This window comes from Mus musculus, chromosome 1 (genome assembly GCF_000001635.26).
Source record: "Mus musculus strain C57BL/6J chromosome 1, GRCm38.p6 C57BL/6J".
Taxonomy (NCBI): Eukaryota; Metazoa; Chordata; class Mammalia; order Rodentia; family Muridae; genus Mus; species Mus musculus.
In genome coordinates, this window is record NC_000067.6 from 107,361,231 (window position 1) to 107,387,059 (window position 25,829).

At 40.5% G+C, this 25,829-nt stretch overlaps 1 protein-coding gene across 1 annotated transcript; it reads left to right on the forward strand.

Annotated features, from left to right (window-relative positions):
- Positions 1-1,083: 1,083 nt before the first annotated feature.
- On the forward strand, positions 1,084-19,245 carry Serpinb11 (serine (or cysteine) peptidase inhibitor, clade B (ovalbumin), member 11). Its single transcript, NM_025867.2, has 8 exons — positions 1,084-1,129; positions 8,148-8,333; positions 9,559-9,618; positions 10,924-11,043; positions 12,845-12,962; positions 15,543-15,685; positions 16,275-16,430; positions 18,376-19,245. The coding sequence occupies exons 2-8, from the start codon at positions 8,166-8,168 to the stop codon at positions 18,775-18,777; spliced, it is 1,167 nt and encodes a 388-aa protein (NP_080143.1). The 5' UTR covers positions 1,084-1,129; positions 8,148-8,165; the 3' UTR covers positions 18,778-19,245.
- Positions 19,246-25,829: the final 6,584 nt, after the last annotated feature.

Consider the following 25,829-nt stretch of genomic DNA (forward strand, 5'->3'; position numbering starts at 1 on the left):
CCATCAAAGACTCCAGCTGGTATTGGATCCCATGAGGAGAAAGTTCTATCACAGCAGAGACATTGGAGGGTAGGGAAACCTGTTTTACTTCCATGTTGTTGACTGTATAAAACTATTTTTATGAGAATATTGAAGACTAGGTGGGGATTGGGAACATACTTTTTACACTCAAGTTTTCACGGTTTTGAGTCTTGTATAATTAATTAATTGCAACTAAGAAAAGGCATATTGCATGCTGAGAATAGGGAGAAAACTGTGGTCACAAACTATTTTTTTTTCTACCACAAAGACACATGAATCTGTCTTTATCGCTTCAGACAGGTACTGGTACCATCCTGGGGAAGCTGGGCTATGAATTTCATGCATAAGCCTGGCCTTTGGGTTTCTCTTGTTCATAATTCTAGCTACTGCTCCTTCTAAACACCTATCAGCAGTTTTCACCCAATCTTAGGTCTGTAGTTTTTTCCTGTTCTGAATGGTTTTAGCCATGCACCTGATCACCACTGGTGGCTTTTGTACCTTTTGCTTGCAGTTATTTCTATAAAAACCACAGGATAGTTCAGGCTTGAGCACAGTGTGGTGGTCTTTTTATGAGAGAGGGATTATCTGCTACTAGACTGCTGAAGCTATCTATGAGGCCCAAGCTCCCTGAAGAAGCGGTCAGAAGATTTTGAAGTAAATGTACCTCCAGCCATGGAGCATCTATCACCACCAGAATCTTTCTAACTGCATGACTTTGTGTTGTTTATAATGACTCTGAAAACCCCTGGAAAGTTGACATGGGCTCTATCAATGGGATGTGTTCACGCTATCTCTTCAGATAGCTAGACTTCCTTGGGTGGAAGTTAGGTTTGTTGATGGTCCTTTGTTCATAAAGCAGGATGAGAATAATAAGTATAGTGTGATTCAGAAAGCACAGTTCATTGGTAATTCTGCCAAAGCCACTATATGGCCTTCAGAAAGACTTCCTTCTTGGAGCTGTACTTCCTGCCCAGCAGGTGAAGAGCTGAATCATAACAACACAGTGGAAAGGGAGGAGCAAAAAGTAAAGGCTTATATTTCCTTTGGAGGGACACAGCTCCAGTCTAACCTGCTAAACTCTTCCCATCACCATCAGAAAGCAACAAAGGTAACGAGAAATCTTTCTGTACTTTTTGAGTAGAATGTTGTCAGAGGGAGATAAATAAGAGCCAAAGATGACACTTAACAAGTTTGTAATGAGTCAGATGAGGGGGTAACTTATTGTTTAATTGAATGTGGTCCTTTGCTGACCTTTTGATAAGGGTATGAGCATATCACTGAAAATGTGCATCATAAAAATATCAATTCAGCTAAATATATCTCATAAATCTGATTGTTTTAATGAAGAAATTATGATTATATTTTCTATTTAGTATTAACTCTAATTCTTTAGATAAGTATTATCCCTTTGTCAGTGTGGTATTTCTCTGTGTGTGCATATGGAAACGTGTGTGTGTGCCTGTGTGTGGGTGTTTGTGTGCATGAGTGTGTATGTATAAATTTCTCTCTGAGTGTGTATGTCTGTGTGTGTGTTTGTGTTTGTATCTATCTGTAAATTCCTCTCTCTGTGTGTCTTTCTCTGCATATCTGTCTGTAAGTATCTCTCTTGGTTTGTCTCCCTCTCTCTCCCTCTCCCTGACCCTTTTTCTCTAGGTAGGGGGTCTGAATCTGTGGGATTTTCTGTGTGTGTGTGTTTCTTTGTGTCTGTGAGTTTCTCCATGTGTACTTTAACCAGGCAGTGCTCAAGTTTTAAGAAGTTGAGGTCTTTGTTATATATGTGCTCTCAAAGAGCTGACCAAGACTTTGTGTCTCTGTACAGACCTATTTCTGATACATGTTCTCCTTCTGACATTTCCCAAATAGAATCATCTCTTCTTGAATACATTTTTTAAAACCTTGAAAGGAGAAGAAACTCAGGAATCTTTTTTTGCTGCCTTTTCTCCCACAGCTACCTTTAGATTACACATTCAACTTTCCTGGAAGATGTTTCTTGTCCTAAAATATAGGCAGAAATGTACAGAGATATTCAAGGAAGCTTTCTAAAATTCTCACCTTCTTTTCAAATTCCAATGCATCATCTTCTATGAAGCTCCCGACTTTCCCTCTGCAGATCGGTTTGGCCACGATGGCTTCTACACGTGTTTTTCAGGATTCATATGTTTTTAGACTTTTAACCAGTTCATTCTTCTTTGTGCAAATTGACTGGTCAGTCTTTATTCGTCTAGATGTGAATAAATATTCAGTGTTATTTTCTCTAGTATATATTTGTTCTGGGGCAAAATGAAGACATTGATAAGTTCAAAAATTTATTATCCTTCCCCCAAGAAATGATAATTCTAGTGACAAAACCCAGTATATTCACAGGACCAAAACCTGTAATTCATCTAGACGTTATTCTCTTTATGCAAAGACAATCACCCAGATGTAGAAAAATTGTCAATAAAGACTAGAGCATAAAATTACTTGAATACAATTTTGAAACTAGAACTGTTGCAAAAGATTTGTGCTTATAGCTATAAAGGTAGTGTTCTAGCTGGTAGGTGGTGATGCATGCCTTTAATCCCAGTACTTGGGAGGCAGAGGCAGGTGAATTTCTGAGTTTGAGGCCAGCCTGGTATACAAAGTGAGTTCCAGGACAGCCAGGGCTATACAGAGAAACCCTGTCTTGATAAACAAAAACAAAACAAAAACAACAAACAAACAAGCAAACAAAAACCAAAAAAAAAAATTTAGTGTTCTAGAGAATAACTGAGATTATAGATGTCTTGAATGCTGCATTATAAACCTGTGGACACAAAGCTCATGACGTTATTATAATTATACATTTCTAACACCTTTATAAATATGAACTCAGCATTTTTGTTTCTTGTATGATGCACTGCCAGGTTCAGTGGTGAGGTCATACAAGCTGTACTGTTTATTTACTCTTATCTGTTGAAGTTAGCTGGCAATGCTGTTGCATTACTTAATAGCATGTGGCAGCGATTGGGAGAAGTGGGAGGCTCAGGAGAGATGGACCACAGCTCCATTCCCAACAGTGTGCAATCTCTCAAGCTCCCAATGCATCCTCTGCAGAACTGCAGAGGCATAGCTCGTCTTTCAAGACTAAAGACTGTGAATCCTGCACATACAGTACTTGGTGTGTATATGGACCCTGTGACCAATCACTTATTTCTCAAAGGCATTTCCAATCACTTATTTCTCAAAGGCATTTTAGTGTAGGCCTGTAAATAGGGACTATGGAGATGTTCTTCACAGCACTTCCTATGACGCTGTGATGCAGGGTGCCATTAAAGCATCAGTCCCTGGGGAGTAAATAGGGTAACATATGACAAAAATACAAGAATTCACTAGCAGAAGTGAATCCATCTGGAGCAACGTAATATTTAGTACTAAATGAAGAATAAACCACTTAACAGAAAATTGCTTATGAAAACCAAAAAAGTGTATGACCCAATAAAATAGATAGTTTACAAGAACACCTACAAAAAAAAGGGTTTTGTCTAAAGAAATTAAAAGTATGATCTGAGACTGGGGTGAAAGAGAGTGAATTAGCTTAACATGCTGAGTAAAGAGAAGAAGGACCTGTGTAGTCACAGGACTCTGGCTCCCAAGGGCAGGGGCTGATGCTTTGAGCTTTTCTACTCAGGATTATAAAGAAAGACAGTCAGAGTTTTAGAAAGTACAGAATGCAGTAAGTGACCCTACTGTGTTCTAAAGTCTTTTAAGAAGCTTCATTAATTGCAGGGTTCCTTGACTGCTTTATAATCAAAATGGCACAAATTGAAAATAAACTACATGTACTTGAAGTTACATCCTAGAATGTGATTTCATCCAGTAACTCCACCCAGTACAGAGTTGAATAGAGTATGGAGAGCGGCCAGCTTGGATGTACCTCAGTACTGGGTGGACTTTTATTATTTAGATTACCAAATAAGTGTTTTCCAAGGACACTAATTATTATTATAGGTATGATGGAGAGCTGTACTAAGATGAAGCTGAACGGCAGCATCTTGCTCTGAAGACTCGAGCTGTACAGAGACACGAGATCAGCAAAGCCCCCCCCCCGCCCCCCAATATTTTTGTTTAAAAAAAATCACAAGGAAATGGTGGACTAGCTCATGCTTGGCTCCAGTGTGCCATGCTGGGTGGTGTCAGAGCTACTGCACAGCATCCAGTGCATGGGAATGGGTTTAGTGACCATTGTTATTTGCAGGATGGGGTGATGATCATCACCAGCACCGTGTAAATGCCATGGTTCATTGTTTTGAAAGTCCACAGATGACACATTTCCTTTTGCTTCTCAGTTGCCTGACAGCATTCGGTTGAGCCACAGGCTCCCCTCCCTCTCTCAGACCTGAGGACCATGTGCCCTCGGCTCTTTATGACAGTGAGAACACAGAGCACTGAGCATGACACACATTCCTAAATCAGTGACACACATGGTCACACCCCAGAGAGTACACCTCCAGTGAGCTCAGGTCAAATGGGCATGGCTGAAAACACACATTAGTGACTACAGTCAATGGACAGAAGCAGGGAGGGCTAGATGGTTTGCTATACTGTCCTTGGGAACATGTGTTTAGTCTAGCATTCTAAAAACGCGTGGAGCTATATGTAAGAGAGAAGAGGTAAAAGAATGAAGTGTTTTCAGATCTGGGACGGTCTAACTAAAATGCATAGATGCATTAGAAAACTATGAATTTTCTTAAGTGGGCCTGCTCGTCTTAGAGGCCAAGGAGGCATAAACAGATCTTCTGAAGTAAGCAGTGATGCTTCTAGCTGCAAGTAGCAACAGAAGACTAAACTAAAACGTTTCATTTACAAAGCAAGAAAAGCTGTCAGAAGACATGACAAGAAATGCCAAAGTAGGGTAGATCCAAGCCAGTTAATCCACCCACACAGCTGTGAGTCATTAGGGACTCCAATTCCCTGAGTCTTTCTCCACTGGCATGCTGGGCTCTCTCTTTGACCTCATGCGCATGCAAAGCTCCTCGAATGGTACCCACATGTAGACAGCATAGCTCTGAAAAAGGAGATTCTCCGACGGGCTTATTGACCTTTTCCAGGGAAAAGGTTTCTTTAGCAAGGATTGCAGAAGTTCCTAGGTCCTAAGCCGCTCACTGACAAGTACTGCTGCATTGTTTTAATTGGTTTAGGCAATTAAGACTTGAGATCAGGAAGCTTAAGGTCTTCTCCTAAGCATACACTGAGTCTGTATCACAGCTCATCTTCTTGCTGACTGCTGCGTAATTAACATTTAAAATGTGCTGTCCAGAAAGCAGGGGAGAGGAGGCTGAACAGTAAGCAGAGAATCCGGGGGAAAAAATCAGAAAGGAGGGCAGGTGGGAAGAAGGTCACAGAGATGGTGTGTGTATGCTAACTTGATTACCTGGTAGCTCAGCTTCATAAGAGCTCTCGGGGCATTCTGACTTCTCAGTGGGGCAAGTTTTCTTCTAAAGGCACATCTTACTTTTCTCTATCCTCACTTTTCATGGCGTTTGGTTTCCCACTTCGTTTTCTGGATCTGTATGTTTCTTTTCCTGCATGTTGGTCTCTTTTCAACCCATTGCTTTTCTCGTGGATGTTCTGACTTCTTGCACATTCCTGGAAAACCCTCCTACTTTTCCATAGAAGGAGGCTGCGCCTCTCAGGGTACATCTGCTTCTTTCTTCTGTACTTCCACTGAAGTCTATGCGTACCTGCTTAGTGTGGTACTTACTGGATTAAAATCCCCTCTCTTCACATACTTTTATGAGGGGCATCTACATGTCCACCAAGGAGAACAAAAAGGAATCCATGATCTGATGGAGGCAGGAATCTAGGGAGTAGATCAGATAAAAAAAATGGCATGTGTAGTGAGTCAGGTGGAGTGTTCTAGGAAGAAAAAGAGCCTGAAGAGTTATGACGTAGGGATGTGGCTGAGTTTTCAATGGGAACGGCCATGGGAAGGGTTACTGATGCAGTGTATTTCTGAAAGGAAAGAGGAATGATCTGCCAGAGTGAGCCTTCTGACAACTGGGGGGAAGAACAGCTCAGAGGAGGGATAAACAATGTAGAAGGCCTGATATGGACATGCTTGGTATATTGGATGAAAGGAAAAGCTATGGTATCGAGAGTCAGTGAAGTAGGACAGAGATGAGTCTTGAGAAGGCCAGGGTCAGGTCAGGGAAGTGGCATGCTGGGTATGGTAAGGCTTTGACTTTTCTGAGAATGGCTTGGTACTGAAGATGCTGAGTTCAGAGGAGCATGGCATCTGACCTTTAAGTAACACTACTCTTGCCTCTCAAGAAAATACAAATAGGGAACATAAAAATGAAGGAGGTAACCAGGTATGCAAAGTGTTGCAATATTGTTGGGATGGAAGAGGAAAGCTTTGTCTAAAGTGGTAAAATCAGAAAGAGTGACAGCATTTTTAAAAGTAGAGGACATAAGGTATTTTTATAGACTGAAGGTGAACAAGAATGAGAAAGTATTAAAGGATAATATCCAGGTTATTAGCCTGTAAGTTGGAAAAGTGGAACTATGAGTTCTGCAAATGAGGGAAGATGTGATGGAACAGGCAAGGTGGAGTGCTGGGGAGCCAAGGGTTTGCTCTCCCTCATGTCAGATCTGAAGGAACCCTCAGGCATGTAAGTGAAGAGTCAAGTGTGAATTTGGATATATGGGTCTAGAATGGAGGAGCAGCATACATTCAAAACAAAGTCAGCATCGTTCTTGCTGGAACCAAACATCTGGGGAAATGAAAAGGTAAGAAGAGGTTCCACTTAGCTTGTAGTTTCAGAAAGCTCAGTCTAACATAGTGAAGGAATTATGGAATAGAACAAATTATAGAGGGAACAAAGATGAGTAGGAAAGGGAGAGAGCAAGGGAGAGAGAGAGGGAGAGGGAGAGGGAAAGAGAGAGGGACAGGGACAGGAATAGGGACAGGGAAAGGGAGATAGGGAGACGGGATAGACAGGGATAGGGACAGGAGTAGGGAGATGGCAAGAAAACGAATAGCTCCAAGTATGTAAACCTAGTGAGGTCATTCCTTCAGACAGGTTCTACCTAATGTTCCCAGAACTTCTCAAAATAGTTTCATCAGCTTGAGGCCAGCTATTCAGTTCATGAGCCTATGGGGCACATTTTATACTCGATTTCCAGCAAGGAACTATCAGAGTTTTGGTGATAAGTGAACCTGAGTTGGGATGAGGTCACCTGAGGTGTGGGTATACAAGCAGATAACTCTCAGGTCTGAAGCTTGATGATTTATGATGAGCAGTTGCCAGCAATGGAGAAAGACTCTGAATGTGAGAGTAAGGGGTTACTCAGGAGGCAGGCAGTGGAGTAAGAGACTGACTACCAGGAAGACAAAGCAAAGAAGTGTTTGCTGGCAATGGACCCTATGAAGAATGAAGTCTCCTTGTTTCCAGGAACTACTTTTTTAAATTTTATGTTTTTTTTTATCTTTTTTATTGGATATTTTATGAACTTACATTTCAAATGTTATCCCCTTTCCTGGTTTCCCCTCCAGAACCCCCTCTTCCTTCCTTCCTTCCCCTGCTTCTATAAGAATGCTCCTCCTCTCACCCACCCACTCCCATGTCACTGCCCTGATATTCCCCTACACTGGGGAATCGAGCCTTCATAGAACCAAGGGCTTCTCCTCCAATGGCTGCCAGCCAGGAACTACTCTTGAAGTTTGCTGTTTCTATGGCTAGCTCTTCACTCTCGCTGGTGCTCCATCAGTGTCTGTAGGACTAGACTTTCTTTCCCAATATGCTGTTTCCCTAACATACTGCACACTGCAGCACCAACCTTCTTTTTCTCAGGTTTTCCCTTTTCTGTTCCTCCCCTGATATGGCTCTGACTGGGTCACCTTCTAGCTTTACTTCACAGTCTTGGAAGAGTGCCAAGAAGGGGATAAAACTGTGTCAGGTGTCAGGTTGTTTGTGGGAAACTGCATAGAGAGCTGCTACCCTCCTCCTGTGAGGTTCTGAACAGGAGCAGTCTGGTGGGAAAACAACTGTTTGTCTGAGTCTGTGAAGCATAAGCATTTTGGCACACACATCCCAGGGCAAGGGGTATTTTACAGCATAGAAAGTACGCACACAAGGACTGAAATATTTTTGCTCTACTTGTAGGCATTGTTTGGGATAAGAATGGATCCCATCACCACAGCGAGTACTGAATTTTGCCTTGATGTGTTCAAAGAGCTGAGCAGTAACAACGTGGGAGAAAACATCTTCTTTTCTCCGCTGACTACGTTTTATGCTCTAAGCATGCTTCTCCTGGGTACCAGGGGAAAGAGTGCTGAGCAAATGGAAAAGGTAATATGAAGCAGAACTCCCCCAGAAACCAGACATCTCCCATGTGCTCTTTCTTGTCTGACAAACTTCAGCTATTTTCATCTAAAAAGATATTGTGTAATGAAAAGGCATACTTAGGCAAGTCATATTTATTAGAAAGGCAAAAGTTTTAAATAAAAGAGTTTAATATAAGTCAGTGCAGTACAGTAACTTTTTTCAATTTTTCAATAACTTATTTGTTTATTCACATTGCACGCCAATAGCAGTCCCTTCACTCCTGTCCTCCCAGTGCTGCCCTTGAAAATTCCTCCTCCATTCTCCCTCCCTTTCTACTCAGAGAAGGGGATGCTCCCTTGTGTACCACCTCACCCTGGGGCATTTAGTTTCAGCAGAACTCAGAACCTCCGCTCCCACTGAGGCCCAACCAGGCAGTCCAAGTAGGGGAAAGTGATTCAATGGTAGGCAACAGGGTTAGAGACTGCCCCCACTCCAATTGTTAGGAAACTCCTATGAAGACCAAGCTGGACATCTGCTACAAGCATGTAGGGAACGTTGGTCTAGCCCCTTCATGATCATTTCTAACATTACTATTTTGGCTATTTGAACATAATAGAGAACACATGTTTCATACTATTCTTTTGATCTAAAATTTTAAACTGAAAACCCTTATAAGAGTTTAAATACATTTAAAAAAGGAGGTATTACTAAATTTATTCATGGCAACCCTGTTAGCAAGCAGAGTTTGTTATTCTCATTTTACTTCTAGGGAAATGGTGACATGTCACATGACCCTGGCTGCAAGATCTGAATGTCTAGAAAGTATCTCTTGATAGCTCTTAGTATAGCTGCTGCCTTGCTGTTACTTTACTGGGAAACTGCCATGTTTTCTGGGCTCCCTTTGAGCCATGCTCTAGTTAAAGGACTGAAGAGTAGGAAGAAGGCAGAGTGGCCTCCCATAATAGAGTTCTGCTCCTAGAACCTGGTAAACTATGTACTGGGGTAAGGGTGCTTGTCATGTCTGGTCTCAGTTTTCCTAACATCAAATGGAGGTGATAGAGTTTACCTGTGCTGTTGTCAGTAGGGTTAAATAAGACACCTAGGGACTTAACTCAGGACCTGAAACATAATATTAGGTGTTATCTATTGATATTGGTCTTGATCTAAAATAGAAGCCTGAATATAGCTCTCAGATTTAGTCGATTGTACATTACTTTTGTGGCCAGTTGATCTCTTTTTCTTTTCCCAGGTGCTCCACTATGACAGCTTTTCAGGAGTCTTAAAAGCAAAGACGAAAAATTCTTCTGAGGTATGCTGCTATCAGTGCTTCTATTCATATCCAGTACTCTCAACATTATATACCAAGAAGTCATCCACCAGTCTGGATGAGGAGAGACCTCACCTCTCATGGTGCCAGAAGGAAGCCAGCCCTGTCCCAGAGTTCTCTATTAATGCTCCCAATAATTACAGCAGAGTGTCGAATTTAGCTCAAGGTAGTAATGATAGCAACAAGGATAAAGCCTCTCTATTCATTCTTTCAATCCAATCATTGTCATTCAGACTTTTTTGTTCTGTGCCCTTGTGTGTTGTTATCTCATTCTACTGAGAGTCACTGAGAAATTATTGGCTTTTAATTATATACTGTCCCTGATGCAGCCCCATCCACAGGCTCTGAGACAATGGTACCTAGTTATTCCCCAAGGAGTGTTCACTTATTTGCATAGAGTTCTCTCAAGATAGTAGTTTTAGTAGTTCATAGGTATCTGGATAAATGTATATACACATGGATACAGACAGAGACACAGGCATATGCACATACACAGACACATAAACAGACATAACTGAAACTTTTGCAGAAACCCTACTTATTAGAAAGCATTATTCAGGAAATATATTCATTGTTGTTTTTGGCATCTATGAATTCTTAATCATCATTCAGATGTATTACAGTTGCAAACTTAGCAGAGCTGCTACTGCACAAACAAGTGAATGTATTAAATCTTGTTAGTGAAGGTTAAAGTACTGGTTTAAGTAGTCATTCAGAATGTACTGAGACATTGCTTGGGCATGTTGATTCATACCTGCAATCTCAGCACTTAGCAGGAGAGGCACAAAGACTGTAGTAGAGTTCAATGCAGGACTGGTATACATAAAGAGTTTGTTTGAGCCAGGCCTATCTAGCAACACCATTCCCTAGTTGAGAAGACAGGGTAAACAAGAATCTAAGAAGGACAAGATGGTAATATGGAAGGAAATATGACCACACTGCATAGAACACAAAAATACAATAACAAACTGTCAAAAATATAAAAGGCTGAGCATTGAAAATATAAATATAAATACACAGACAGCTGCAGAAGTTGCATTAGAATCTCTTTGTTCATGAAAACTTAATATTTTGGATTAAACTATTAGGATCATCAGGTAAGTACACAAGAACCTGCATGGTTGGCTCAGATCATTTTGCTAAGGAAATTCAAGTTCATCTCGTCTTGTTCACTGCTGTGTATTAGAAGGCAAAAAATCTTGCTGTACATATATTGTACTTTTTATTATTTCTAACTTTTCAAAGGCCAGAAAGCAATCACATGTCTTCTCTGTTCACCACTCCCAGTGCAGCCAAGTTGGAGTGATGCATCCTGATTTCAGAGCCCTGATTTCCCACATTAACCAACAGAACTCCCTCAGCGTTGCTAACAGAATCTACGGGACGAGGTCAATATCATTCCACAAGGTGAGCACACATGGCACCCTCTTAATTTCATATAGAAGAACAAGGGAGAGTGAACAGAGCTCATGGCATTCTTATAATGTTGAATTTGAGCTTAGAGTGTCCAAGACACGACTTTATTAAAATTCTCACTTAGAGTTCTGCAGTATCATGTGAAACTTCCTTTCTCTGCCAAATCCCTAAAGCCATGCAATAACTAAGGTCAGAAGTGAAGCACAAAATGAAGGCATTTGTAAGAGTTGCCCTGTGAGGATGACAAGAAAGGTGAAATACATCTCTAATCTTTAGCAAAGACCCTTGATGGTTGACTATCAAGAGGTAGTTGAAAGCACATTCAATATGAACTAAGAAATGAGAGGTTTCCTTCCACTTAATATATGACTTTGGGTAAGTCACTTCTCTCTTTAAAATAAAAGGAATTTTTCTAGCTCCAAAACTAGAGATGGGTTTTGGATCTTACCCACCAACATTGAAGTGTGTAGTTTCATTGAATGTTTATTTTATTTCCAGAGCCAGTAACTTCTAAGCTAATCACAGGCATTACATCATACAATTATTTCATTGTGCTATTCCACAGACACAAAATTTCCATGAACTCTAAAGTGTATAAAACAGATTCTGAAAATCCCAATTGACAAAGGTCATACCAATGATTATTAAGATGGAGATGTGATTCTTATCTAAACTCAAGCTTCCTTCCTATGATTGACATGAAATGCTGTTGCACTTGGTCCCTTTCTCTTTGACCAAGATCACTGAAGTGTTGAGAAGAAGCCTCAAATTTCTGTTTTCTTCCTCACTCTGGTCGCTTACACTGTCTTGGGCATCACACATCTCTGATAGAATTTTTGCATCTGAGGTGGGTAGGCCACCTTGGCACTGTAGACATTAAGAATCTTCCTTCTACTCTGACAGAAGCTCACAAAAATGTGTTCTGTTGAGTGTCTGTGGTGATGGAAGTCATGGACTGTTTCCTTTGAGCTGCTACACTTTCTTTTGTCTTTGCCTCGCCCAAGCAGTGACCTAGACACAGGGCAGATAAATGTTGATTTGAAGTGGTGATTTTGAATTTGCTCCTGAGGAAAGAAGGAAGCCATTTAGCTGCTATACTTAACAAGTTTTCTTGTAAGACTCTTGCTCTTTACTTTGAAGAGGAAAACATAGCGACAGGAAAAAAGGTGCCCATTGCCCATGTATGAAATTCATCATTTTGACTTGAATGCACTGCTGTAAGAAAGCCTGTGATATAGCGGGAAAACAGCCAAATGTTTCTGGACCTTTTTTTCTTTTTTTCTTTTTCTTTTTTTTGGAAATCCTTGGATTTAAAGATAAGTACTCACAGATATTGCTCCATTTTAACTTCTGACAGCAACAGATTTTTCTCTGTGTGTTAGGACTTTAGAGCATTCTAAACTGCAAGGGCTGTGTGTGTGTGTGTGTGTGTGTGTGTGTGTTGCTGCAGGAGTGAGTACCTGAAGCACATGTGTATATGGAAGTCAGAGGACAGCTTTGTGTGTAAGTTTTTTCTTTCCGTTTTTTCTAAAACAAGGTCTTTCCCATATTGCTTACTACTTCTTACAGCAAGTTATCCTGCTTCTGGAATTCACCTGTCTCTGCTTTCCATCTCTTGTAGGAGAACTGAGGTTACAAGTGCATACTGACACACCTGACTTTTGCATGGTTCTGGCTATGCGAACTCAGCCCCTCACACTTGCATAGGAAGTCATTTACTCACTGGGCCATATTCCCAGACCCGTCCTTGCACTATTTTTCTGCTGCCTCTCAATTGTCCCTTCTTTTCCAGCAATATGTAAGATGTTGTGAGAAACTGTACCAAGCCAAGCTGCAAACTGTTGATTTTGAACTATCTACAGAAGAGACAAGGAAAAGTATTAACGCTTGGGTTAAAAATAAAACTAATGGTAAGGATAATTGTGTGTGTGTGTGTGTGTGTGTGTGTGTGTGTGTGTGTGTGTGTGTACAAACTTTATGCTCCATTGGGGAATGTCTTGCCTTGCTATGATTACAAGGGAGCTGAAGTCAACAAGTATAAAATCTAAATGTTGAAGACTTGTTGTCTTGGTTACAGTTTTACTGCTGCGAACAGACACCAGGACCAAGGTAATTCTTATAAGGAAAACACTTACTTTGGGCTGGTTTATAGGTTCAGAGGTTCAGACCTTAATCATCAAGGCAGAAACATGACAGCACATAGGCAGACATGGTACAGGAAGAGGTGAGAATTCTTTATCTTCATCTGAAGGTTGCTAGCAGAATACTTGCTTCCAGGCAGCTAGGGTGAGGGTATTAAAATTCATGCCCACAGTCACACACCTACTCCAAAATCTCCTAACAGTGGCACTCCCTGGGCTGATCATATACAAATCATCACACTAATATAAAGTGACGCAATGAATGATTTTTTTATGAATGCATACTTAAGAATATATCTTACAATCATTGTCCTATGCCAAGAGACTCTGGGAAAGAAATAAACACCCTTTCTACTTTAAAGAAATGTCATAAAGTTATCAATTTTTATTAAAAATTAATCTCTCATTCATTCAGAAACATTTTAAGCATTATTGTTTATCTATTGCTTTAATATGATAGTTATGGTGTAGCCTCAAGAGTATAATGAAAATGGAACTCTTCTTTATGACTAGAGTTGAATGCTTGAGCTTTCATGCAGTGACAGGATACATTCCGAATTTCTAGGTTGCAATGCACTGAAAGGCACTGGGGCAGCTGGATGTTTAACTTTGTTCAGAATATTTACAAAGCAGACAACTTCTGGTATCTTCCAAACACATTTCTGATTTCAAATATCCTTTTACTTTAAATGATCTCTGTATTTGTAATACACTAGTTTTCAACTTCAAGGGTAAGTGAGCCAGAATGGGAAGCATGCCTGAACCCCTGCATTTGGACAAAGAGTCAGGTTTACTTACAACCAGTGCAATTCTAAATAGCTTTCTTTGTAAAAGCAAATCTCAGGACACCCTCATCTACACAACAACCTCTAGGTCAGCCTGGCCTACACAGTACAGCCTGTTTATACACGGATTTCCAGGACAGTATAGTCTAAAGTTCCAAGGACAACCTGGTCTAAACAGTGAGTCCCAGGGCAGCCTAGACTACAAAGTGAGTTCCAGCACAACCCAATGTAAACATTGAACTTCAGAATAGCCTGCTCTACACAGTGAGCTCTAGGACAGCCTGGGCTACAATGATTATTACACAGACAAACCTTTTTAAATTCAGGGGGTCACATACACAAAGCAAAAACTAAGCAGGGGACTTATTGAGTCTAAAAGTCATTTCTGTGGGAATGGGAGTCAGCTTAAAGATTTGTAGGGTGAGAAAGACAAGTTTTTTTTATATATGTATGAAGCTGTTAAATAATCAAAGATTGAAAACCACTACTATAAACACAACAAAATAAGCAAACAATAAAAACAATTAAATAAGCAGATCTGGGAGATAACCTGCCAATACAAAGCTTGCTGCTTGAGCATGAGGACCTGAGACTGATGCCCAGGAACATGTGTAGAAAAAGCTATGTGTGGCGATGTATGCCTGCAATCTTCCTGCTGGAAAGTTTGAGACAGGAAAAATTCTGGGTCAGGCTGGTTATTCATCTAGAGTAACAGAGAGAACCAGGTCAGTAAGAGACCTTGTCTCAAAGAAGAAGGCAGAAAACAACTGAGGAGTGATGTTCATTTTATCTCTGACTCCTACAAGTATACTCACACAGGTTTACTCACACGCATGCGTGCACACACACACACACACACACACACACACACACACACGAAAGGACATTTTCATTAAAGTAATACTGTGTGTGTGTGTGTGTGTGTGTGTGTGTGTGTGTGTGTGTGTATACATGTGCCACAGTGCTCTTGTAGAGATCAGAGAACAGCTGGGACTTTTCCATTTCTACATCAGGTTGTCGTGATAGAACAGAAAGCTTGTGTACTAAGTGCTTTTACCTGCTAAACCAGTGGTTCTCAACCTTCCTAAAGCAGTTCTTCCTAATATAGTTAGTCAGGTTGTGGACTGTACTATTTTGAGGACCATAACATTATATTTTGTTGCTACTCCATAACTGTAACTTTGCTATGCTATACATTATAATGTAACTATCTAATATGCAGGTTATCTGACATGTGACCTCCAAACCGGTCGTGGCCCACTGCTTGAGAACTGTACAAAGCTATCTTGTTCACCTGGGGGAGGGGGGATCTTTGAAAGGTAACTATGGAAGTTAATAATGGACAATAGTGTGTTAGATATGAATAGGAATAGGGTAAACTGAGCCATCCCTAGGCATTACTTCCTAGATCAGAAGTTCCTGTGACAGGGAAGAATCTATAGTGAGGAATGGGAGTTCTTCTGGTACCTCAAATTTAAAATTAGTGAAAAAAGTATCCAAATATCTCTTATCAACAAGTTAATCCAAATAAAAATATCCGTTCTTTTATTTGTTTTATTCCAAGGAAAAATCACAAATTTATTTGCAAAGGGTACAATTGACCCATCCTCGGTCATGGTCCTAGTGAGTGCCATATATTTCAAGGGACAATGGCAAAATAAATTCCAAAAAAGAGAGACAGTGAAAGCCCCCTTTCACATGGGTGTGGTAAGTATTTCACTTTCTGGACTTTTGACAAGGTTTTATAAAATGCAATATTAATTTAAGGAAAATTCAGAAAGATTTTTATGAAAGCATTGCTGTAGGTTGCTGATGGCTTTTGTTTTTCAAAATGACTATAACTTTCTCACTGGACATGAGAGTGGACAGAGACTCACTGAAGGATTGGAAACTTCTCGTGTTCAGTTTCTGTAGTCTTGATGTTTGCACTGTGGTTACTTCCTGTGTCAACTCATAAAGCAACGCTTTTGTTCTCGAGAGGATACACATGGCTTAAGAGAGATAATGGGCGAACCTGTCATTTGACTTCCCACATGAATTGTGTTAGCTAGAGACTAGTGTTATAACTGACTTAAATCATCACTCTACCATTGTTCTACAACAGGCTCTAACTTTGACTTATTTTAGGACTACAGAACCTGGGCAAAAGAAAGTAATAAAAAGTATACCTAATATTTTGTTATTAACATTATATTTTACAGTGATAACACAGATAATCATGTTAGAAAAATAAAATACACCTTCATACCTACTCACATGTTACTTTACAACTTATTTATAATCTTTTTAAAAATAGGGTAAAAGTGCAGTTGTGAATATGATGTATCAGACTGGAACATTTAAGCTGGCTATCATAAAGGAGCCAGAGATGCAAGTCCTTGAGCTTCCCTATGCCAACAACAAACTAAGAATGATCATCCTGCTTCCTGTAGGCACAGCCAGCGTGAGCCAGGTAAAAGGCCGACAATGTTAGCTTGTAGCTAATATGCGTGCCTGGTGTGTGCATGTGTGCATATATTCATAAGTATGAGTGTGTGTGTTTTCACTCTTTGTGGCCTTTGTTGTCTTAGCTGACTCGTAACTAATCTTAGTGGTCTTTCCCCAGGAGCTGAACACTAAGTATTGATCCCTGCCCTTTAGTACTCAGGCAAGCCAAGTGCTTCATTCATTGAAAAAGTTATGTAGGTTCACCATGTTATACAATATAAATGCAAACACATATTGCTCATGAGACACTTAGAGGACATTATTCTGTAGTAATGAAATGTACTTGTGATCAGATTATTGGGCCCTAGAGATGTAATGAAGCCTTGTTACTCTAAAGGACAGTTTTCTGCTCTAACCAGAGGATATACTTACAGACTAAACATTTTTAACATCCCGAATTTGTAAGAAAATAGAACCACAACCAGGAAGCTAAGGGACCAGGAACTAGTCCTGAATCAGTGGTGGCAGGAATTTGAGTTCAGTCTCTTCTTCCTTAATGTACCTGAAGGTTCTTAGCATCGAGAGACCTCGAAGGAAAGGTAGGCAGCATCTAAGCCCAACCTAACCACCACCTAGTCAGCACCTCAAGACACTCCACAGGGTGAAGTTTCTTAGATGAACAGCTGTGCCTCTGGGAACCTGCAGAGAGAGGCTGGGTCACACAGTAGGATGGCCACACTCAGGGTCAACCAGTGTCTAGGGCAGGGCTTACTAGCTTTAGTCATAAACAATTGACACTGGTGTCTGGGAAGGGGAGAGATGGGTGAAAGAGCTGGGTTGGGTTGTATACATTTGGATTAGGGAGTGAGGTGGATACCAGTTCAGAGGGAGCTGTAGGAAGAGAAGCTTATCTGTCACTGTGGGGATGGTATACTTACAGTGTGGCAAATACAGAGGAGATTAAGGCCTTTGGGGCTTGTGGTCAGCTGGGGTAGAAGATGTTAAAGTCACTTAGCAATTTGGAAGCAGTTTAATCTTCACATAAAATCATGTGCAAAATAAAATAAATGTATAAATTAGAATGTGGAGGCTAGGGTGTTGTTCCCAGAGAATTATCTCCATGTGAGGTTTACCCAGTCAATAGAAGAGAGACAGGTAAAATGAGGAGACGCTCCAGATCTAGGGAGAACACAGAGCACATATAAGTAAACTTGGACTAGAACTAGTGAGATGATAAAAAGGACTCAATGACAGAAAACCTACCCTTATCTTAAAATTTTGTTTTATGAGAGTGGAAGAGTAATGACATGTTTTGGACTTTGGGACAGGATGACAATGAAAGGGACACAGTATGTAGTTTGGTGCTATAGAGGGTTGGCTACAGAGTACCAGACACTCAAGGGTAGTATTTAAACAACAGATGAAAATGTTGAAGCTTGACTTTATGATGAGAAGTCAGTTCCTGGGACCATTTGAGAAACCTAAGTACATATGTGGGAGTTGGAGTGCCAGTCAGAAACACTGCAGTAGGCAATCACACTATGTTCAGCTTCAGAGATAACATAACTGAGAGTAAAGGACATCAAGGAGATTGAAGTCATCAGGAGTGGGACAAAGAGACATGGCATCTTAGAGCCAAATGAGAACCAAGTTCATAAAGATGTGCCTCACAGTTTCAGATGGTTGGACTGATCCAGGAAGCAGGTTTAAAATAATTCCAGAGGCAATAGCAGAGAAGATTAGGAAAAGGCTAAATGGTAAGGGAATTCCAGACTATCCACTGAGAAAGTCAGTGAGGGAATATAGAGAAGTGGGCAACAGATAAAGACCAGATGGCTAGATACATATGACAATGGTTGAAAAGCCAGCAATGAAGCTGAGCCACTCACACTGGGAATTACAGAAACATCTGTTCTATACAGAGATGATATGTTTAGCTCACATGTGCTCATCTGTGTTTTGACTCTTAGATAGAAAAACACCTGAATGTGAAGATGCTTCGAGAGTGGACTAACCCTTCTAACATGGTGGAAAGAGAAGTGGATGTTCACATCCCTAAATTCAGTCTTTCAGTAAAATACGACCTAAACACCCTATTGAAATCCCTAGGCATGAGGGACATCTTCAACGTAGCCAATGCTGATCTCTCTGGAATGTCACCGGACAAGGGCCTATATTTATCTAAGGTTGTTCACAAGTCATATGTGGATGTCAATGAAGAAGGCACAGAGGCAGCTGCAGCCACTGGGGAGAGTATTTCTGTGAAGCGACTCCCTGTCACAGTTCAGTTCACAGCCAATTGTCCTTTCCTGTTCTTTATCTGGGATGAGTCTGGCAATATTTTATTTGCTGGCAAGTTTGCTTCTCCATAGACAGAGGGCATCGTGGAGGCCTCAGAGATAGCTAAGAAGTACAGGGGCGAAGGGGCTGAACCTTTGCATCTCAGCTTTTGGTCATCTGCAAAGCAGGTCTACTATCGCCTCAGACTTATCCTGTGAGTTAGTGAGCCCAAGACTCTAGCAGCTGTGTTAGAAGATCCATTTATACCAGTGCTCTTCTGGATTTAATATCTTTGAGACCTCATCTGAGTACAGAGTGGCATAATTGATTTAACAGAGAAGTTTATAAAAGGTTTGATATGTTTGGTTTTTCTATGAGTGAGATTGTGAATGAGTGATCTAGGGTTTCTACTTTGGCTGGATTTCTAAATATAAATTTATTGCATGCCTATGGGTTTCAGCTCAAACTTCTACATGGATCATAATATATAGACACAATGCTTTTAACTCTTTGAAGATAAGAATAAACTATATCAGTTAATAAATTGAGCTTTCTTATGCAAGGAATATTCCCTTCCCCCCTTTCTTTCTTTTTCTAAAAATGTCTATGACAATTTCCATGTTCATAATGAATTTTGGTCTTTTTTTCGTCCCTCTTCACTACTCTGTCTCATTCCGCTCCCTCATCAATGGAAACCCTTTTTCTTTCCCATAATTCCTCGTCCTACACTGATTCTAATTTGTGACCTACCAAGTTTAAATGAGGGTTGCTGGCATTAGTAAGTATGGGTGAGAGGTTGTTTGCTGAAACATGGGTAACTTATTACAGACCACACTACTAAAGAAAATAGCACCCATCCTCCTGGCCATTAATTATCAATAAGTTCCTCAGGAAAGGTATCTTCTGAGACCCTTCTCCATTTGCTATGAAACATTGATGGGCCAAACATTGAGCTTATCTTGGGCAAGTAAGCACAGCTCCTGAGACCTTCTGAGGACAATGAGCATGCCTAGTGTCTAGGAGACACACTTCATTGTGTCCCTCTTTGTCCCTCTTACCCTCTTTCTTCCCTGTCTTCTGCAGTGCTTCCTGATCCTTGGAAGGGTTTGATACAGATGTCCTGTTTGGGACTGAGCCTTCATAGCCTCGTTGTCTCGCTACTACAGTTTTCTGGTCAAACCATTTATTGGTCAAAATATATAATACATTCCTTCCTCCTTTAAAAATCATCAATTCAATGAATATAATTATTAGGGAAACAAAAGATAGATATCAATTGGATGTTCTACTTAGAGAGCACTTCCATAATTTTCACTAAAGATAACACAGAACAATAACCAGATGACAGATGTCACTGTGCAATGGTTCCAGCATGTACAAAATGTGAAATGTAATGAGGGGTATATGTTTTGTGTCTTTTTTCTGAGGAGACTGGAACAAACATCTATTCACTCCAGATCAGACAAAGAAGGCAGAGCAAGGGAACAATTCTATCAAGGTCTAGCTTAGCTAACCAGTAGGTTTATTAGGGTTACTTAAAGAAATATGAGTGGAAGGTTACCTTTATGACATGAGTTACTTAAATGCAGATGTATCAATGAAAAGCCCATGCCAGGGTGAACACTATATCCCTGGACCTCCCTGCATGAGACTGAGGCAGGTTGGCTGGTCATTAATATATGATATATTATGAATATGGATAATATATTGAGCAAGAACAAGAGGAAGTGACTCATCTATCTTTTAGCTTTAGAATGAGGAGAGCATTTCCTCTTTTAGGGGATCTCAGCTATTTTCCCTTATGGCCTTCAACTGATTACATGATTTCTACCCATTTGGTGGAGGTAATCAGCTTTACTCAATGTGTGCTGTTTCAAATGCTAATCTTTTGTTAAAAAAATACCTTCACAGCAGCAGCAGCCAGGCTAACCTTTGTTCAAATCACTGGGTCCTTGGGCCCTGGCAAGTTGACTCACAAAATGTAAAAAATTGTTGGGATTCTAGAGATGGCTCAGCAGTTAAGATCACTTGCAGCTCTTTCAGAAGTTATGACTTCAATTCTCAGCATCCAAGCTGTGTAGCTGACAGGTAGGAGAGAATCTTTGCCAGCTACATGTATGATAGAGGATTAATATCAAGATTGTATAAAGAATAAAAACCCAAAGAGTTAAGAGAACAAAAGACCCAGTTAAAAATGAGCTATGTGTCTGAAAAGAGAATTCCAAGTAGAAGAAATAAAAAGGCTAAGAAACTTCTCAAAAGTGTTCATCATCCTCATCAACTAGAAAGTTGCAAGTTAAGAAAACTCTGAGTTTTCACCTCACCCCAGTCAGAATGGCCAAGATCAACAAAATAAGTGCCAAAAGATCCTGGTGCGAGTGTGGGTGAGGGGAACCCTCATTTTTGTTGAGACTGCCAACTGGACCAGATACTCTGGAAATTAGTGTGGAATATTCCCAAAAATCTAAATATAAATTTATCCTATGACCCCAAACTTGATGTCCTGCTCCCCAGATACTTGCTTAGCTATTGTCATAGCCAATCTATTCACAATAGCTAGGGAATAGAAACACCCTAAATTTCCTTTATCTAGCAAATGGGCAATGAAAATATGGCTCATAGAGATAGTGAAATTCTATTGAGCTGCAAAGAAAAAGGAAATGTGTGAATTTGCCAGTTGGTGGATAGAACTAGAAAATTTATGGAACGGGGTAACATGTTAGATAGATAACTGCCATATCTCTCTCATCTTTGGTTTTTAGCTACAGATTTTTGGATGTTGGTATCTACTCTGGAGTAACTGCAGAAATCAGGCAAGTAACAGAGACTGTGGGGTAGAGGAGAAGTGTTAGAGAAGAGAACATCAGGACTCTGGTGATAGGAGAAAGAGGGTGTTAACTCATGAGGGGAGAGGGACATCCACACAGAATTGGAGAGAGGGAAGGGGATACATAACACTAAAGATGTTTGAAGAATCGATATGGAATCACAGTATTTTATATTTAGCTAAAGTTATATGTAATATACACAAGTGTATGTGTATACATATGTATATACTTTAAATGAAGTTACGCCCCTTTGGATGATAGAGCCAAGAGCCTAGATTATCTAAGAAACTCCCCAGTACTGGGCATGAGAGATCTCCTTTCAGCTTGTTGGCCAGTGGAGTCTAAGAGACTCCCCAAACAGTATGAGCTATTGAGGTTACCTCCCAGAACATGAAGATAAGTCTCTGTTGCTGAAGACACCATGTACTTCAGACACAGGACTTGGAGGAACCTAGTTGAATTTGACTCAAAAGCCTAACTTGAGATGAACTCTCATATTACCAGAAAGTGCTGCCATGCAGAAAGAAAGCATTTAATAGTCCTACCCAGCTATCAAGCCATCAGCCTGGCAAGATATACCTAAAGGTTTCAGAGTGGCATTCATATCTTAGTGGTAACTAACAGCTGTGTAACTAGACCCGAGGTCTGCTTCCCAGAGGGGAAATCTTGGTTGGCAGTGTAACCCTAACTAATCATCTGTGCTAGTTAGGTCATGGAACTCAGGGGAGAACTTGCTAATGTAAACTTCCTACCAGTAGAGGTGCTAATTGCTAAACACTTATCCTTATACCTATAGGTAAGTGTTACCTGTTACTCTCATCTTTCATTGAAGGTATTTCTTCTTTTTTTGGACTGGATATGACTCATCTTTTTATTCACCATATTCTGGAACTGTTTCCACACCAGTATATAAAAATTGTTTTACAGATGTTATCTGAATATGATTTCTCTAAGGGCTTTTAGGGTTTTTTCTTTTCTTTTTTTATAATATTTTTATTAGATATTTTCTTTATATACATTTCAAATGCTATCCTGAAAATTCCCTATATCCTCCCCCTGCCCTACTCCCCTACCCACCCAGTCCCACTTCTTGGCCCTAGCATCCCCCTGTACTGGTGCATATAAAGTTTGCATTACGAAGGGGCCTCTCTCCCCAGTGATGGCCAACTAGGCCATCTTCTGCTACATATGCAGCTAGAGACCTGAGCTCTGGGGGTACTGGTTAGTTCATATTGTTGTTCCACCTATAGGGTTGCAGAGCCCTTCAGCTCCTTGGGTGCTTTCTCTAGCTTCTCCATAGGGGGTCCTGTGTTCCAGAATCTGATAGAAAGATACAACTGGTCATGATGCCATGAATGGCTGACTGAGGTGTCCTGCCCAAGTTGATACATTTACAGTACAACTATTACAACCAGGGCTGATGGAAGAAGGGGTAAAAAGATCATAAAATCTAGGTAAGCAAGAATTCTGTTACAAAGACAGTGTTTTCTAGATACAATAGAAAAGCTGCAATCATGAATTCCCAACAATAAGGCTGCTAAAACAAACCAAACCTTATCAAGGATATCACCAGCTCCTGGACAATAACAGCTGCCGACAAGCCAACATTGATGGAGGAAATTGGGCCCCATTCCTAAATGAAGAGTTACAGACTATTAAAGTCTAATAAGAAGGGGAGAATTAGAGCCCCCTAAATGGTTATCAAACTCCAAGTTGTCAGTACTAAAAAATATAAAAACAAGCAAAACTAAGAGGACTCAATATATATATAAAGACTAAGAGGGCACTAATTTGAAAGGGATTGGGGTTGAGAGGTATAAAGAACACATGGCCTCAGAAGGCATTTTCCCGATGGATGTTATCAAGCTGCTCGCCTCCTCAGCCCTGAACCCAATGAGGCTGCACTTGCCATGCAGCCCCAAGTCCCAGATAGCCATGGAAACCAAGCCATGGAGAGTAGGTGTGAGTGATAAGAATGACTCATATCTGCCGCCCAAGACTGCTGTGGGTAATACTACAGAGCGAGCCCGCGGCACCAGATATCTATGAAAACCAAGCTATAGTGTGTGTGTGTGTGTGTGTGTGTGTGTGTGTGTGTGTGTGTGTACACGCATATGCGGGTGATAAAGAAAGCCCATGAAATAATGTGTGGAACGCCTTAGTTCTAATTGGCTGAATTTAGTTTAAAAACTGGCATGGCAAATCGCTCAGATTTGGGGCCCAATGGAGAAACATCATGCCCAGAGACAATCTGCGTACTCCACGCTGAAGTCCATGCAGAAACTCTTGGCTCAGATGACAAGCCTGCACTGCAGTGATCTACCTCCAGGGGATCTGGAAAGCAGGGAAGGAGTCAAGACCCCATGAGAGCCGCCCTGAGCCAAGCCATGCCAGCCAGCCAGAAAGATTAGTGAGGAGTGTGTGTGTGAATGAGTGCGGGCCCATTTCACCATTTATTTGCTTATTGCTGTTTATGAATAAATAAAAAGTGTTAGAATCTTTCCACAGAGTTCGAAGATTTGTTTTCCGTCCCGATTCATGACGATTCTCGACAACAGGTTACGTGGGAAGGGCTAGAAGGAAGAGACAGAAGGATGAATGATGTGATTATATATTGACTGAATTAAAAACACTTTAAAATTTAGCCTAAATATAGCTGTATTCTTATACAGTGTATGGAATTTTAACTAGTGACAATAATATTAAATGTGAGTAATTATTTTTTTCTCTTTCTAAGAGATGACATAAATTGTACTTTTGGCAGTGTTAAGCTATATAATAAATTATATGGCTCATGGATTTAACCACAAAAGCACCCTTATTTTTATCTCCTACTATACCAGTAAAACTTTCTAGTGGGCATTCCTTCCCCAAGGTTAGCATGGAATGGTTCGTGGCTATCAGGACTTTCTGGTGACCCTTGAATTGTAAGCAAATCTGTGATTGTTCAAGTCTTAGTCTGTTCAGGATTTAGGTATATTTTGAGACAGATAATAATTGAAAATGATATTTGCAAAAGTAGAGTAGATCCAACACTTTGGATTTTTAATTTTGATTGGAAGCTTATTAGAAACACAATAACGTAGACCTTGGAGCACTCAGTCCTATATGGGATGTCTCCATCAAATGTCTTCCCTTAAAGCTCATTGAACCCCAGGGAAAAGGATAAGCAGAGACTGTAAGGGACAGATAAGATGGTGAACACCAAGAAAATCAATCTGAGCAGAGGTCATATGAAATCACAGAGACTGAAGCAACATGTACAGGGTCTGCAGAGAGCTGCACCACATACTCTGCATATGCATTATGGCTTCCAGTTTATAGTTCTTATGGGACTCCTCAGTGTGTCAACAAGTGTGTCTCTGAGGCTCCTGCTTTCTGTTGGGCTCTTTTCCTTCCATTGGTTCGTCTTGCCCAACTTCAATGTGATGATTTCTTTTGTTTTTTTTTCTTACTATATTTTATTATTTTCTCTTGAAGACTGTTTTTCTTCTAATGAGCGACAGAAAAGGAGTGGATCTGGAGAGGAGGAAAGAAGGGGAGGGACTGGAGGGGGTAGAGGGAGAGGACTCCATAATCCAAATACATTGTGTAAAAACAGGATCTCTTTTCAATAAAAGATAAAACAAATGCAATTGATCCTCCATAGACCCTGAGCTTAACAAGTTTCTCGCATGAATAGTGACTGCCCTACAGCTCCTGAAACTCTAAACCATACAAGAAGCCTGATTACAGAACATCCCTCCTCTCCTCCCAGCAGGAGAAGAGTCCAAAATAGCCACAGTTGGGAAAAACAAATTTGAGGACTAACTCATTTCGGGTCTTAGTATAAAGCTGTAACAAGTAGCATAGTGTGCCACAGTCAAACTGATGGACAGCTGGACCAGCAGAGCAGTCTGGAGAGATCAAAAACAGATAAAGCCAGCTCTCTGAAAAGGGGAGCAGGGTCACTCTCCTGGAACTCTGCTGTTTGCTTACTTTCTCCTGCAGGCCTAAAATTGCACCAGAATAAAGACAAATAAAATAAAGAACCGAGGAGATGGGTGTTTTGACCTGGATTTCAAATAGGTCTATGCTTTCTCTTTTAGCTGTTCTTGAATGTTATTTGACTCTATTGCTTTTATTCCTTTTGGAACTTGAAAGTATTGAATGTGTCAATGTCCTTCCCCTCCTCTTTGCATAAACACTGGTTTATACTAGTTTTATATTAGGTTTATACTAGTCTGTTTGTTAACTCTAATGTCATAGTGACTCGGAAAGATTTCTATTTTCCTAAAGCATTCACACCCACACCTTTATTAGCCAGGAGAGCATTT

Bases quoted from the DNA above. Each gene is read 5' to 3' on its own strand.
- Serpinb11 (NM_025867.2), top strand. From the start codon at position 8,166: ATGGATCCCATCACCACAGCGAGTACTGAATTTTGCCTTGATGTGTTC. The intron at 11,044-12,844 runs GTGAGCACACAT...CTTCTTTTCCAG, and splicing joins GGTCAATATCATTCCACAAG to CAATATGTAAGATGTTGTGA. The intron at 12,963-15,542 runs GTAAGGATAATT...TTTTATTCCAAG, and splicing joins GGTTAAAAATAAAACTAATG to GAAAAATCACAAATTTATTT.